Source organism: Pseudorca crassidens, chromosome 11 (assembly GCF_039906515.1).
Source record: "Pseudorca crassidens isolate mPseCra1 chromosome 11, mPseCra1.hap1, whole genome shotgun sequence".
NCBI lineage: Eukaryota > Metazoa > Chordata > Mammalia > Artiodactyla > Delphinidae > Pseudorca > Pseudorca crassidens.
The window spans coordinates 56,233,431-56,248,899 of NC_090306.1; the positions used below are offsets into that span (position 1 = coordinate 56,233,431).

The window sequence follows — 15,469 nt, forward strand, 5'->3', positions numbered from 1 at the left end:
GGATTGTGTGAGATTGGGCTGCCAGAATGGCACTGACATGCTGATTTAGGGTGGCTTCAATTGTTTACATAGACAGGGGTCCTATAAAAAATATTTGTGCAGGGACGCACACACCCTAGGGATGACCCTGCCATAGTAATGAAGGGGCAATCAAAGAGATATTTCAGAGAAAGAGGAAGCATAGATACAACTTAGGGATTAATTAGATGTACCGATATCTGAGTGTCTATCTTAGTGTCATCTTTTTAGGTGAATTTCCCCACTACAGAAATGCCTCAGACCTTGTGCTTACCCCCATCATTTGGCAATCATATGATTTAGGAAAGAAATAATAGGTGGAGATTTTTGAAAAGCATTGTGAGAGATGTAAGGAAGTAGTTTTTCTCAAAATGTGAAGTCATGGTCAAATATTATGGGGAAGGTGTCAGCCAACAATAATGTCTCCAAAACAGAGCCAGCCAAGAAAGAGGTAAAGAGCATTCATTTCTCCCACACGTACGATGAACCTCAGACCCCTGAGTATAGAGTTCTTATAACCTGATCCAGTAGCTATGTGAAAAATAAGTAACCTCCATGCAATTTGAGTTATTTATCACTAATCTATGACATCAGGTTGTAGGTATCTTTATAATAGTTTTAAATCTACTCTAAGATCTCAGAGAAGTATGTGTATGTTTTACAAATCTCAAACAAACAAGAGAGAGGCAACAAATCAAGAATGAGTTTCAATCTGCTGCAATATGAGTCTGCACACAACCCCAGAGAGTTCTGGGTGCATCCACAGAAGCTGAGAACGTGTAGCAGGAGAGAGCATGGGCACTGGAGCCAGAGTCCCTGGGTTCAAATCCTGGCTCGGCCATTTCCAACCTTAATCAAGTCATTTTACCTCTCAGTAGCAGTTTCCTCATAATTAAAATGGACATCTTATTATTATTGAAATATTTGAAAATTTTAATGTAAGATTTTAAATCTTAATTTAACTACAAAATAAAATGGGCATTTTAATGTTACCGCTTCATGGAGCTGTTGTGAAGAGTAAATGAGTTAATTCACAAAAAGCCCTTTGTGGTTGGCACCTCATAAACACTCAAAATTAGCCATTATTATTGTTTATCACCATCATAAGTAATAATAAAGGATGAAGATAAAAATACAGAAACATTCTGTTTTCTGAGTGTGGAAACATTTTCTTTGCACTCTCCACATTCTCTGTTTTTTTTCCATCAAAAATGGAATTTTGGAGATTTTATATTTCTTAATGAAATCTGCCATTGGGTAAAATGAGGTGCTATTACAGCATCATGACTTGTTTTTAAAGCAGAGTGTTCAAATTCTTTTCTCTACTGCCATGCACCTACCTCCTTTATCCTCAGTGTAATTCTCTTTCTGCATTGTACTCCTTGTCTGTCTCTCTTTCAGACATTCCTTCTCTTTTTTGCTCTTCTTTATATCTTACTTTTCTCCAGTGCTTCATAAGCTGGATGGGTTTTTTTTTTGTCCTTGGCCAGAAGTAGATGTCATATGCGGAATCTTCTCACAAAGAGAGGAAATTTTCCAGCCATTTAAAATAAACCCAGGGAAACATACCTGCTAATCTGAAGGCAGTTTGATTTCTCAAACAGGGTGGACCCTATGGAATGCTCAAATATATTTCTGTCCCACGAAGTCAGTCTTCTATTGCTGATTATGAATTGCATGGGCATAGCACTTTTTACTTGGTCCCTGATTTGCTGTCCTTCTGTTCTATAAGTCATCCCATAGCCAATATGACACACTATCTTATCAATGTCAGTTTAATATTTCTGCCTCTGTTTCTATCGATCCATATCTGAAATAACTAACTTCCACTCTAGATATTCTCTCTCCCCTTACTCCTCATTCTCATCATCACTTGATATTTGTATTTACTTCCTTTTGACTATCTCCTCTCACTAGAATATACCGGGACTTGGTCTGTTTTGTTCACTGTTCTTCTCCAGCACCCAGAACAATAACTGTCCTGAAATCTATATTTACTGAATAAATGAGTTGTAATCTTTTTATGAATACTTCCCAAACTTGTTCTGTTTTTGATTTCTATTTTTTATTTCACTTATTGTATAAGATTAGATCAATAATTTTCATAAAATGCCTCACAAATAAAGACCAATATGACTGAGTAGGGATCTACCCCCAGCACGACCTCCCTGTGGTAACAGAGCTGAATGCTTTTGCTTTGGTGCTTACCTCACTCATGGCAGGTTTGTTAGGAAAGGAGCTTCTAGAAAATATACTTAAGGAGGCAATAATTTTTTATCAATATATTCTCCTACAACTTAAAAACTCATATACTGAAACAGAAATAGAAGGGCATAGATTTAGCCCTACCAATATTTTAGCTTGAGCAAAAACTTATGTAATAAAGCAAACTAAATTGAATTGCAATTGAGGTGACTTGGGGCCATTTCTTTGTTTGTAACATTTAGAGACAAGGGCTTAACATCAAAGTCAGTTAATTTCATCAGCATTTCCACTGAAATGCCCATATGGCAAAGAAGAGGGCTTGCATGCCTCATGGGGTCTTGAGGTACTAGCCAGTCTGTCTTCGCAAAGGTGAAATTACTGTTAAGTTTTATCTTTTACCTTAAAAATTCTTGCCAACTTTTCATTCTATATAATGCATCCTTATTTTTTAAAATATTTGAACAGGGTAGTAGATAACATTATGAGACAACTGGACACTTCAAAAAGCCTTTTATCTTGAGACTTTTTGTCCCTTTCTGGTGTATCACCACTTACCTACCAGGAGTCTAGAGTCCTGATTAGAGAATTATGGAACTAGATGTCAGCTCTTTGTGAGTAAGTCTTTTTGTTTCTTCTTTTCTTATTGAAGTATAGTTGATTTACAATGTTGTGTTAGCTTCAGGTATACAACAAAGTGATTCAGTCATATATATGTGTGTGTATATATATATATATATATATTCTTTTTCAGATTCTTTTCCCCTATAGGTTATTATAAAATATTGAGTATAATTCGCCTTTTTGCTTCTTTAAATCCATTTTGGGACTGCAGAATACTATCACAGTGTTTTAGCTTTCAAAGGTCCTCTGAATCAGGCCCCCAGTGCAGTTTTCCAGCCCTGTGTCCCATTAATCCCAAATCTACATACCTTAATTAAATTATAGAAACTTTTGGCAAGGGCCACTATTATTTACTTATGTCTTTCAACTATACTCACTAAACACAAGCATCTGGTATATGGTCAGTATTGTGTCAGGAAGGATAGGCTAGGTTCTGCTGATTTAAGAAACAAGTCCAATGCTTCCCTGGTGGCACAGTGGTTAAGAATTCGCCTGCCAATGCAGGGGACACGGGTTCGAGCCCTGGTCCAGGAAGATCCCACATGCCACAGAGCAACTAAGACCGTTCGCCACAACTACTGAGCCTGCGCTCTAGAGCCTGCGAGCCACAACTACTGAAGCCCATGCGCCTAGAGCCCGTGCTCCGCAACAAGAGAAGCCACCTCAATGAGAAGCTCGCGCGCCGCAACGAAGAGTAGCTCCCACTCGCCGCAGCTAGAGAAAGCCCGCGCACAGCAACAAAGACCCAACACAGCCAAAAATAAATAAATCAATTTATTTTTAAAAAAGAAAGAAACAAGTCTACTGCCTTAGTGGATTAACACAAACAGATTTCTCCTCATTTATTCTGACCCTACTGCGGGTCCGTGTCACTCTCCAGGGCAGTAGTCCATTAGGTGATGGCTCATCGTTGCACCTCACACTCCTACAATCACCAAGGCAAGGAGAGTTGAGCGCCCAAAATTAAATGCCTCCACCCTGAAATGATGCTTCGCTATGATTTTTATCGGCCAAAGCAGGTCAGATGGCCATGACTAACTCCAAATAGGTGGAGAAGTACAGCCCTACTGTGTGCCTAGAAAGAGAGGGGAACGAGATACCAGTAGACAGGGGTAATATGTGCCGCACACATGCAATCTCTTGACTGAACAAAATCTAACACATTTTTAATTAGGATTTCTGCTCTGTATGTAATTGTCAGTCTCTTTGGTAATCCTATTATTTAATTCATTTTTTAATTCTACTGTTCTCCTTTGGACCCCAGTTTAATAAACAAAACAGACAAAATGCTAATTTAAACATTCACCTGGATAAATTAATTCAGAGTGCTTTCCCATAACTGTGAAACCATCATTATCATGACTACATCTTAATTGCATGCTTTACCTAGTCATTAATTAAACAGGTCACTAAATCTTATTCCCTCCGTACTCTCCCAATAAAACGTTTAGGTTTTACTAATGATAGCTTCACAGTGTGTTAGCTGCCTTGATACCATCCAGGTACAGTAAAACAAAGGTATTTCCAGTGTCACAAGAAAATACTTTCTGTGTAATTTAGGGGAAAAAACTCTACGTGAGAAGCAATATGAATGAGATACTGAAATTCTTTGCTTCATGATTCGGGTTGATTGATTTATTTAACAAACATTGCCTGGATTTCGAGGGGATATTGAAATGAGAGCTTGGTTTGTGTGAGATGAATAGCCACGTTTTCAGAAGGATATGGTTAAGCTTCTGTTTACGACCTTCACTGGCTTCTCCCTGTGGCCTCCCAAAGTACTGCAAGTTCTGGCTCTAGCCCGGCTCTCTGTCCAGCCTCATCTCCTACCCACTCCTTCTACTCTTGACTTCAGCTACTGGCCTCTCTCAATCCTGGAATCCCTCTTGCTCTTTCCTGCCTTTTTTCCCATGACATTGACTTTCTGGAAAATCCAGGTCAGTTGTCTTGTAAAATATCCCATGTGCCAGGTCGAGTATGCACATATTATGGCCTTTTGTTGAACAGCCCTAGAGCTAAGAATAGTTTTTACATTTTAAGAGGGTTTTAGAAGAAAATTTAAAAAAAAGAAAAAGAAAAAAGTGAAGGAAAAAGGATGGGGGGAGAGGAATTATGTGATGGAGATCATTTGTGGCCTGAAAAGCCTAAAGTATTTACTTTCTGACCTTTATTCTAGATCTTTTTGTTTCCACATGGTATTATTCACTTTGTACCTCAGTTCCTTGGATTTTGGGCAAATTGAAAAGTAGGTCTAGAACTGTGCTGTCCAATATTATAGTCACCAGCCACATGTGGCTATGGAGCACATGAAATGTGGCTCGTTCAAACTGAGGTGTGCTATAAGGGTAAAATACACATCAGATTTCAAAGATTTAGGATAAAGAGTGTGGAATATTTCATTAATGATTTTATATTGATTATCATGTTGAAATAATATTTTGGATATATTGGATTCAATAAAATGCATCATTAAAATTAATATCACCTGTTTCTTTTTTCATGTGGCTACCAGAAACTTTTATATTGTGTATGTGCTTCACATTATATTTCCATTGGACAGTGCTTGTCTAGAACCTTGATTAAAATCAGGTTAAATATTTTTGGCAAGAATACTTCATAGCTGATCTTATGTAATCATAGTGTATCACAGCATGAGACACGCATCAGTTTGTCCCGGCACTAAGTTTGATAACTTGATTAAGAGGAGACTGACAAGTGTCTCCACTGTAAAGGTCCACTTTCCCCTTCACAATTTATCATTTCTTGTAGCCATGGGACTATCAGCTTCCCAGTGACTTTTCACTTAGTGGTTTTAGTATCCTTTGGTGATCCTCCCTTGAATTAGTTATTATACTGGGGATTGCAAAATGGTGTTTTGTATTTTAGAATTTCTTCTTAAATTTCTTTTATTTTTTATGTATTTTTTACTTTTTCAAAACAAACAACTTTTTATTGACGTGTACTTGATTTACAATGTTGTGTTAGTTTTTGGTGTACAGCAAGGAGATTCAGTTATATACATATTCTTTTCCAAAGTCTTTTCCATTATAGGTTATTACAAGATATTGAATATAGTTCCCTGTGCCACACAGTAGGTCCTTGTTGTTTATCTATTTTATATATAGTAGTGTGTATATGTTAATCCCAAACTCTTAGTTTATTCCTCCCCCTCCCCTTTCCCCTTTGGTAACCATAAGTTTGTTTTCTGTATCTGTGAGTCTATTTCTGTTTTGTAAATAAGTTCATTTGTATCATTTTTTTAAGATTCCATATATAAGTGATATATGATATTTGTCTTTCTCTATATGACTTATTTCACTTAGAATGATAATATGTAGGTCCATCCATGTTGCTGCAAATGACATTATTCCATTCTTTTTATGGCTGAGTAATATTCCATTGTATATATGTGCCACACCTTCATTATCCATTCACCTGTCGATGGACATTTAGTTTGCTTCCATGTCTTGGCTATTGTAAGTAGTGCTGCTACGAACATTGGGGTGCATGTATCCTTTCAAATTAGAATTTTTGTGTTTTCCGAATATATGCCCAGGAGTGGGATTGCTGGATCATATGGTAACTCTATTTTTAGTTTTTTAAGGAACCTCTATACTACTCTCCATACTCTTATTTAATGTCAGTTAAATTCCTTAACCGACATTCTTTTCTTCTTTTCCTTAAAAAAATATTTTTAGTGAGTATCACAATGGACACATCAGTTTTCATTTGCTCAGTGTGTTACAATCAAGTGCAGTCATTATTCTTTTTGTTACTCAAACGTCTCTAAATTTGGCTAGTGGGATGCCCTTCAAGCTGGCTCCCGAATCCTTTTTATCATAACCCTATTAGCTTTTGAGTGCTTCCTTACCTTCTGGTACAGGAAATCCTAGGGCCACCTTGTACTTTCCTGTCCCAGAGGTGGAATCAGCCCTTCTTTTTTTTTTTTAAAATTAATTAATTAATTTATTTTTGGCTGCGTTGGGTCTTAGTTGCTGGGTGCGGGCTTCCTCTAGTTGCGGCAAGCAGGGGCTACTCTTCATTGTGGTGCGCGGGGTTCTCATTGTGGTGGCTTTTCTTGTTGCGGAGCACGGCTCTAGGCACGTGGGCTTCAGTAGTTGTGGCACATGGGCTTCAGTAGTTGTGGCACTTGGGCTTCGGTAGTTGTGGCACTTGGGCTTCGGTAGTTGTGGCTCGTGGGCTCTAGGGCGCAGGCTCAGTAGTTGTGGTGCATAGGCTTTGTTGCTCCGCGGCATGTGGCAACTTCCCGGACCAGGGCTTGAACCCATGTCTCCTGCATTGGCAGGCGGATTCTTAACCACTACGCCACCAGGGAAGCCCCAGCCATTTCTTAAGAAGCCTCCATTTCTTTTAATAAGAAATGGTATTCCAAAACCAGGATGAAGGTGGTAGATGTGATCAGAGTTACTGGGGTGACGTTACTTTCAGGCCCTTTCAGTAGACAGAGCTAGGATATATATTTTAAGAAATCACAAGCTCATATTGATATTTCCAGCTCAGGTATAATGCTATAGGAGTTTTTCTTAACTTCTTTTATTCTATGTTTGTATTTCTCTTCATGTACATTAAAACCCTTCCTTTGATAAAACACAAAGACATTTACTTGTTTGCTTTATCCTACGATACACATTGTATTCAAATTACAATAACAGTATTACAACTAACATTAACCATAGTGTGTGGTAAATTTTTTTTTTTTTTTTTTTAGCGGTACGCGGGCCTCTCACTGCTGTGGCCTCTCCCGTTGCGGAGCACAGGCTCCGGACGCGCAGGCTCAGCGGCCATGGCTCACGGGCCCAGCCGCTCCGTGGCACGTGGGATCCTCCCGGACCGGGGCACGAACCCGTGTGCCCTGCATCGGCAGGCGGACTCTCAACCACTGCGCCACCAGGGAAGCCCAGTGTGTGGTAAATTTTAAGATTATTTTGTAGATCTTTTGTCCTCAGAATATAACCTACTAAGGGTATATAGTCAGAGTAACTTAAAATATTTATTCAAAGTATTAAGAAGTAACTTGAACTAGTTTTTTTGCCTGAGAGGTTATGTTATCCATTTGATAGATAGTATCCTTTGTTTCTGTTTGTGTTCAATTTTAGGTTTTGATTTTGTTTGTTTATTTTTGAATATGTGAAACATTTTCATGGCTCAGAAGTTAAAACCATTATAAAAAGTTACTCAGAGATCTTGTTCCCACCTTTTTCTCCATTATCCTGTTTCCACTCTATCTGTAGGTAACTATTTTCATAAAATTCTGGTTTATGTTCCCTGTGTTTGTTTGCTTGTTTTGTTTTTGCAGATAGAAGCATATGCAAACACATAAAACTATTTTCATTGTTTTATGTCTTTTTTCTTATTTAACATAATATCCTGGAAGTTCAAAAAGGTATTCCTCATTCTTTTATAAAATTGCTGAAGAATACTCCATGGTGTGGATGTACAATAGTTTATTCAATAGGTCTCTTACTGGTACACATTTCTACTGTTTCCAGTCCTTTGCTACTACAAAAGTTATACAGTGAATAACCTATGCCTATGTTGTCTTAGGTTTGTGGAAATGTAGCTTCAAGAATCATATTTTTAGAAACATCCCAAGTGATTCTGATGCACAGCCAGGTTTGAGTATTGTTGCTTACTGTGTACTGTAAAGATGGTATCCAGGAACCTAGAATTGTTAACGTTTTAAAAAATGAGGAATCAACAGGTAAAGAAGCAAAGTCCTCACCATCCTGAATCCTAACCTACACTACCTAGTAGAATGCAACTGAGTTATATAAACAGAAGCTTAACATCTGGAGTCTTGTGCCTAAATCATTCTGTTGGTAACAAGGTTATCTTACGTATAAACGCGTAAGTGGACCACATTTGGGCAGCAGAGCTTTCAGTTTGGATGCGTTGAGTCAGAGGGCGCCAAGGGGCATCCAGTCCTGGCATCTAATAGGCAGTTGTTTGCACAGGCTTGGAGATTAGATTGGGGTCATTAGCATGTAGGTGACAGAGTAGGTGAAAGATGATTGAGGGAAGGATTACAGAGTGAGGAGGTGCTTAGGATGGAACCCTGGGAAACACAAGTACTTAAGAGACCAGTAGAAGAACCCAAAGAAACTATAAATGGCCAGAGAGGTTGGAGGAAAACATAAGAAGACAAGTCACAAAAGCCTAGGAAGCAGAGTGTTACAAGAAGAAAATAGTTATCTGTGTCAAATACTGTTGAGAGGTGAGGCAAGACAAAGGCAGAAAGGTATCCACTGCATTTAGTAACAAAGAGACCAGTGGTGAGACATTTGTCAGATCAGATTCCATGTTGTGGTGGAAACAGCAGCCATCCTGAGTGTTAAGGAAGGCGTTCCACCTCATATAGACGATCCTTGGAAACACTGATGCAACAGAGGGTGTTTCTAAAAGCACCAACAGTCAACATTTGTACCCAAAGGAAAAAAAAAATCAATTTTAGTAATTTCCCCCGTAAGTTTTTAAAAAAAGAACAAAAGAACTTTATTTTTTATTGAAGTATAGTTGATTTACAAAGTTGTGTTTGTTTCAGGTCTATGGTCCCATAAATTAAACAAACACAAAAAAACTTTGGTGGTGGTTGTTATTTATATTAGAATAAGATGCTTTTGGATTTAGCAAACAGTGTATGCTTAGTTATTTTGTTTATTATTGAGTAATTTCATAATAAATAGTATCAAAATAGTAATGTAGTAATATATTTTATGGTATTCCTCAAGAAGTACCATGACTTTCAAACACTATCCCCATCAAGTATGGGAACCCTGGCTCCAGAATAACTTTTAAACCACTGTTCTCTTCTACTTGCTTTCCCTCACTCCTGTCTATACCCTGGGCTGTAACTAGACATTTTTGCCCCACTGCGAGCAGGCAGCAGCCCAGCTTAAAGAAGTTTGGGAGGCCTGGGTGTACTCACAGAGGAAATGATAAAGAGGACTTTGAAAGTCATCTAATGTAGTGCTTTCCAAACCTGGCTGAGCATCAAAATCTACAACTTGGGACGTGGGTTGAAAAGAAGCCTGGGTCTCTGCCCTAGATCCCGATACAATGGGTATTGAATGGGGCCTAGAGATCTGTACCTTGAGTAAAGTGTCTTTGGTCATATAAATTCAACACCTGACGAAAACAGAGGCCCAAAGGAGTCACGACTAGGCGGGTCTCCCGATTGGAGATTCGCGGTTCTGCGCTTTGGGCGCTGGCCGAAGGGCATCTGGGTTTTCGTTTTGGAGGCATCGGGGAAGGGCTTGCTTTTCCAGGTTCTCTGGGGTCACTAGACTGCCGTTCCCTCGCGTTTCTCTCTATGCAGGAGTCGCAGTGGGTTAGCTGCTCTGCAAGTGCCCGTATGCCGCTGCCCAATCAGCTGGTTTCCTCCGAGCACCTGGCGAAGCCTCAAGTCTGGCTGCGGGGCGGAGGCGGGAGAGATCACCCCGCCCGCGCATCCGCTCTGCCCCTTGCCCGACCCCGCTGAGCCTCGACCCTCCCCACCCAATCCCGGTCCTCCGCTGGGAGCTTGGGGCGGAGCTTCGCCGCCGCTCCGCCGCTCCGCGCAAGCTTTTAGCCTGGGGAGTGGGAGCGTTTGCGAAAGCTGATGGTGTTTTTTTAGAAAATAAGTTTCAGATGTATAGCATTGGGCTTCCCTGGTGGCGCAGTGGTTGAGAGTCCGCCTGCCGATGCAGGGGACACGGGTTCGTGCCCCGGTCCGGGAAGATCCCGCGTGCCGCGGAGCGGCTGGGCCCGTGAGCCGTGGCCGCTGGGCCTGCGCGTCCGGACCCTGTGCTCCGCAACGGGAGAGGCCCGCGTACCGCAAAAAAACACCCCACAAAAAACAGATGTACAGCATTATAGTTCAACATCTGTATATACTAGAGCGTGATCACCACTACAGTCTAGTTGCGATCCGTCACCATACAATTAACCCACTTCATGCATTTCGCCCAACCCCCTGGAAGCTGACGGTCCTACAGTCGCGGAGCTGATTGGCTGTTCTTGGGCGTTACGTAGCCCGGGTTTTCCGGAATTTGGGTTGAGCTGGGGAGAGTGGAGTATGGCTTCTCTGAGTCAGCCCTTGCGCGAGCTACAGGGACCTTTGCTCCCCTCCAAGGACCTGGTGGAGGAGGAAGATGATCATCTGAAGGAGGATGCGGAGGAGGAGGAAGACACGGTGTTTGTCGATGCCGAGGAGCTCTGCAGTGGGGGTGTAAAAGCGGGCAGCCTCCCTGGTCGGCTCCGTGGTGAGGAAGCAACTCGCCCCTGGGAATGGGTTTGGAGGATTAATGAACTGTTTCCCATTATGGCCTTGTCCCAAGTAAGGCGCCCCATCGCTGCTAATAGACTTCCTTTGGGATGGTCTAGCTGTTTCGTCCTGTTTAGGATAAAATAAAAACAGCAACAACCACAAGAATAGCAGAGACTTGAGCAAATACTATGTGTTAAGCTTGGGCTCCACGTGTATCTCATTTACTGATGACAACTTTTTCAGGTAGTTTCTTGAGGAAACAATGGGTCTCCAGCCAGTATTCACACCCCGAATCAGGGCTTTTAACTATTTTCCTGTCTTTCCTGGAGGCGAGTATGTGGTTACTTTTCAGCTACTTAGACACACACGCACATAAGAAACACCCCAAGGCACTGTTGATTCATTAACCTTGTGTTAATAACCTTGTGATCTGTGTTTACCTTGTATAGTTTCCTGTCCTAAGAATTATACCTATTATGTGTACCTGGTGACTGATGTTTGAGAATGTTTGAATGTTCAGACCACTGCTGTACTGTAGAATTTTTCTGGTGATGGCATTGCTCTATATTTGCTCTGTCCAATACAACAGCTGTTACCCACTTGTGGCTATTGAGAACTTGAAATGCAGCTAGTGCACCTGAGTCGAATTTTAAATTTTAATTAATTTAAATTTAAATAGTCACAGGTGAGTGGCCAATACAGGTTTAGACAGAAACTTTTAAGTATTTGTGGAGGGTTTAGTCATTTATCCTGAAAGTGTTAGTGATTGGCTACCATCTTCCAAGCAAGGTGTTTGTTTTGTTGGGCTACCTTGGAGAGATTAGATGATGAGGTTGCTGTCTTAATGGAGCTTACCCTCTAATGAATTAAACAGACATTCCATAAATAATCACAGAAGTAACTATAATATCACTCAGTGCTTAGAAGGAATTGTAAGAAGTGCTATGAGAGGTTATATTCATGAGATTCAGGGCTTTCCTGAGTAAGTGACAATTAAGCTGAGGTCTGTAGTAAATGGGGTAAACAGTAAGGAAGAAATTATTTAAGGCAAGTGGAACAGCTTTTGCAAAGGCCCTGGGTAGGAGGGACCATGACATTTTTTAGAAACTGCTTGAAGGTCAGTATTGACTGAGATCAGAGTAGCAGAGAGAGGACTGCTTTTAGAAGAGGAACAACAAACTTTTGCCATGTACCATGCCTCCCTCCTGGAATACAAAAACAGATGAAACATTGTCATGTTCTAGAGAGCTTACAGTGTAGTAGAGGGAGACAGATAAACAGGTGAGTGGAATATAGACACTGTAATAGACATCTGTAGAGGGTACTGTCCAGGGATTAAAGAGAGTAGTGGCTTTGACAAAACATTGGGAAGAGATTTAAAATTTATCCTAAATTACCTTTTTTTTTTTTAAAGTTTCAATTTTTGATGAAAATACTCACCAGCAATGTGAAGTGTTTGGACGTTTTCCGTTACTGGGTGCTTGGTGGCGAGTGAAGGTACAGGTGAAGCCGGTAGGATCAAGGAGCTTTCAAGTTCAAGGATTTCCTTCTTACTTTTTACAATCAGATATGGCAGCACCAAATCAGTTACACATCTGTTCCCTCTTTCTTAAAGACTGTAATGTCTCCAGTGAAAAGAGAAAAAAATTTTTAGCATGGGTAAATGCTGAATCAAGTTATAAAGACCTCAACTTTGAAAATCTTAGGGAAAAATTAAGAACTTACCAAAAGAACATTGGAAGGAATACTCAAAAACAATCTACACAGAAAACACAAGAAGAGTCACCACCAGATGACGAGATACTGCGTTCTCTGGAAAACACAAGTAAGTGATTTTATCATTGAGTTTTAGTGTAACTGAGATACTGGATGACTGGTGTGTTTCAAATATTACCAGTACAGTATTGATATCTTGGTATAGTATTCTTTTTTTAAATTGGTTTGATGAAATGTGTTTGTATTGCTTTTGGAGTATGTCATTGACATTGCAGGTTCCTCATCTGTAATGTGAAGAGATTGGGTGAGATGATCTTTAAACACCTTTTAGTTCCTTTCCTGCTCTAAATGTGTGATTCTAGGTCTCTCTCTAACTTTTGTGTCCTGGGATTACCTTGAGTCATTAAGAAGAAGTTCAGTTATCAATTATTCTGTTTCAGAAGGGAGAGAAGAAAGGCAAGAATATGAGCAATCCATTTTGGAAAGATTTCAGTTCAAAGTAGTTTAAAATAACTTCTAAATATGGTTTGTTATCTGGACATTCACATATATGGAATATTTCATTTCTTAATTTTATCAAATAAATTTGGCAGTACATCATTGAATGATTTCAATGATGAAAACATCATGATTACAGTAAGAAGAATGACTATAAAGATTAATATGTAAATGATTTTTAATGCTTAGCTTTAAATTTATATATTATTGAGTCAGAAATTTTATTCTTATTCTACTGCAAGCAGAAGGAAACAAAAGGCTAAGAAGTAGCTATCTAAGCATTTGAAGAACATAAATTTTGGTGTTAAACACAATGAAAACCATCTTGATACAAAAGCAAGTGTTATAATACAATCACTTTTCTTGCTGGTCACAGTAAGTTTATTACTCTGTCTTTGATTTGGATTTCTTAAACTGGTTGTGCTAAATGAGAAAGTCCATCAAATCAGTTGTTCTATGAGCTGATTTGTATGTTTTTATTTGTTCTTTTCTGATATCCTGTAGTTCCGTTTATAACTGTGATGAGAGCTCTGCAGTTCCCAAAAATAATGGAATTCCTTCCAGTTCTTCTGCCCCGACACTTTAAACGGCTCATAAGCTCAGATTCTACAGAGGTGTTGGAAGCGATAGAAGAGATTTTAGGTACACAGCCATGGAAACTCGGATTTCGTAAAGTAAGAAAGATATTTGCTTAGCGTTTTGTAATCTTATACAAGGGAGGATGTCTCAAGCTTGACAGTTTTTTGTATCTCTTTCAAGGGAAAGAAATTTGTATGACTTCAGTGTTGATTTATTTTCCTTGCAGTGTTGCAACTAAATATAAACTTCTTCCACCTGTAGCTCTTATGCAATAAATTTACAAAGGAAAACAAAATAACACAATAAATGACATTCAAATTACCAATACTTCAGTTACATAATTTAATTTCATATGACACTTTTTGTAACTGAATTGCATAGCACCTTGAATATAGATCTCATCGAAGACAAGTTCTTGTGTGTTTGGCAAGTCCATTCTGCTATGCTACGCCGTTCCTCACTTTCCTATTTGAACTTTCGAAGACCTTCATTATTCATATGGTACATGATGATGCCATTTGATTCTTTTTCTTTGGCACAATAATGTTATTTACGATTTCTTTGGCACTTCTGTTTTTCTTATTAGAGACCAGGAGTAGTAAAGTGGCACCGCGAAGCTCCAGAGATGTTGAAAACCAAATGTGGCACTTAAATCTTGGCAGTACTTGGTTATAGATGGTTTTCCAAATGAAAATACAATTTAAAAATTCTGAGATAATTGGTGGGATCCCCAAGAATGTTTACAGATCCCACCCCCTGCCCCCCATTTGAGAAATACTGGAATAATGAATTTGTTCCCTCTATAAAATGACTATGATTTCAATATGCTTGGAAAAATGAGATTCTGGAACATTAGATTATTATATATATTTATTCAGTAGGAAAGAGAAGCAGAGCAATGAGCCTTCTGGGACTCAAGTGGGACTCAAGTCCCCTTTTCAGCGTGTAAACCACCACCCAGAATAAAGACTTTTACTGAGGTTTTGAATTCATTTGCTAGGGCTGCTGTAACAAACAGCATAGACTGGGTGTCTTAAACCACAGACATTTATTTTCTCACAGTTCCGGAGGCTATAAATCCAAAGTCAAGGTGCCAGCAGGGTTGATTTCTTCTGAGGCCTCTCTCCTTAGCTTATGGATGGCTGTCTTCTTCCTGTGTCTTTACATGGTCTTCCCTCTGTGCTTGTCTGGGTCCTAAAATCTTATGACATCAGTCATATTGGATTAGGGCCCACCCCAGTGATCTCATGTTAACTTAATTACCTCCTTAAAGACCCTATCTCCAAATATGGTCACATTCTGGGGTACTGGGTGTTAGGATTTCAACATACGAATTTTGGGGGGGACACATTTCAGCCCATAAAATGTATGGAGGGCTCCAGGGGTGATGTCTCCATGGGAAAAAAAAAAAAAATGGAGCTGGTAGACGACCTACTTAGTGGATCATGGTGAAGGAAGTTCTGTACCTTTTCAGTGGAGTTTGGGCAGAATTTTGACAGGCACATGGAAAACTAAACAAGCCAAGAAAATGAGGCAGTCAGTAACTTCACAATATACAGGAGAGTT

At 39.6% G+C, this 15,469-nt stretch overlaps 1 protein-coding gene across 2 annotated transcripts in view; it reads left to right on the top strand.

Moving 5' to 3' along the window:
* Positions 1-10,688: 10,688 nt before the first annotated feature.
* The window catches only part of HELB (DNA helicase B), a 53,003-nt gene continuing 48,222 nt past the window's right edge, over positions 10,689-15,469 (top strand). Inside the window, exons 1-3 of one of the 2 annotated variants that reach the window (XM_067697256.1) lie at positions 10,689-11,105; positions 12,525-12,935; positions 13,829-13,998. In XM_067697256.1, coding sequence (XP_067553357.1) covers positions 10,919-11,105; positions 12,525-12,935; positions 13,829-13,998 — 768 coding nt within the window. In that variant the 5' untranslated portion in view covers positions 10,689-10,918. The remainder of the gene's footprint in view (positions 11,106-12,524; positions 12,936-13,828; positions 13,999-15,469) is intronic. The other variant, XM_067697255.1, reaches the window with a different exon arrangement.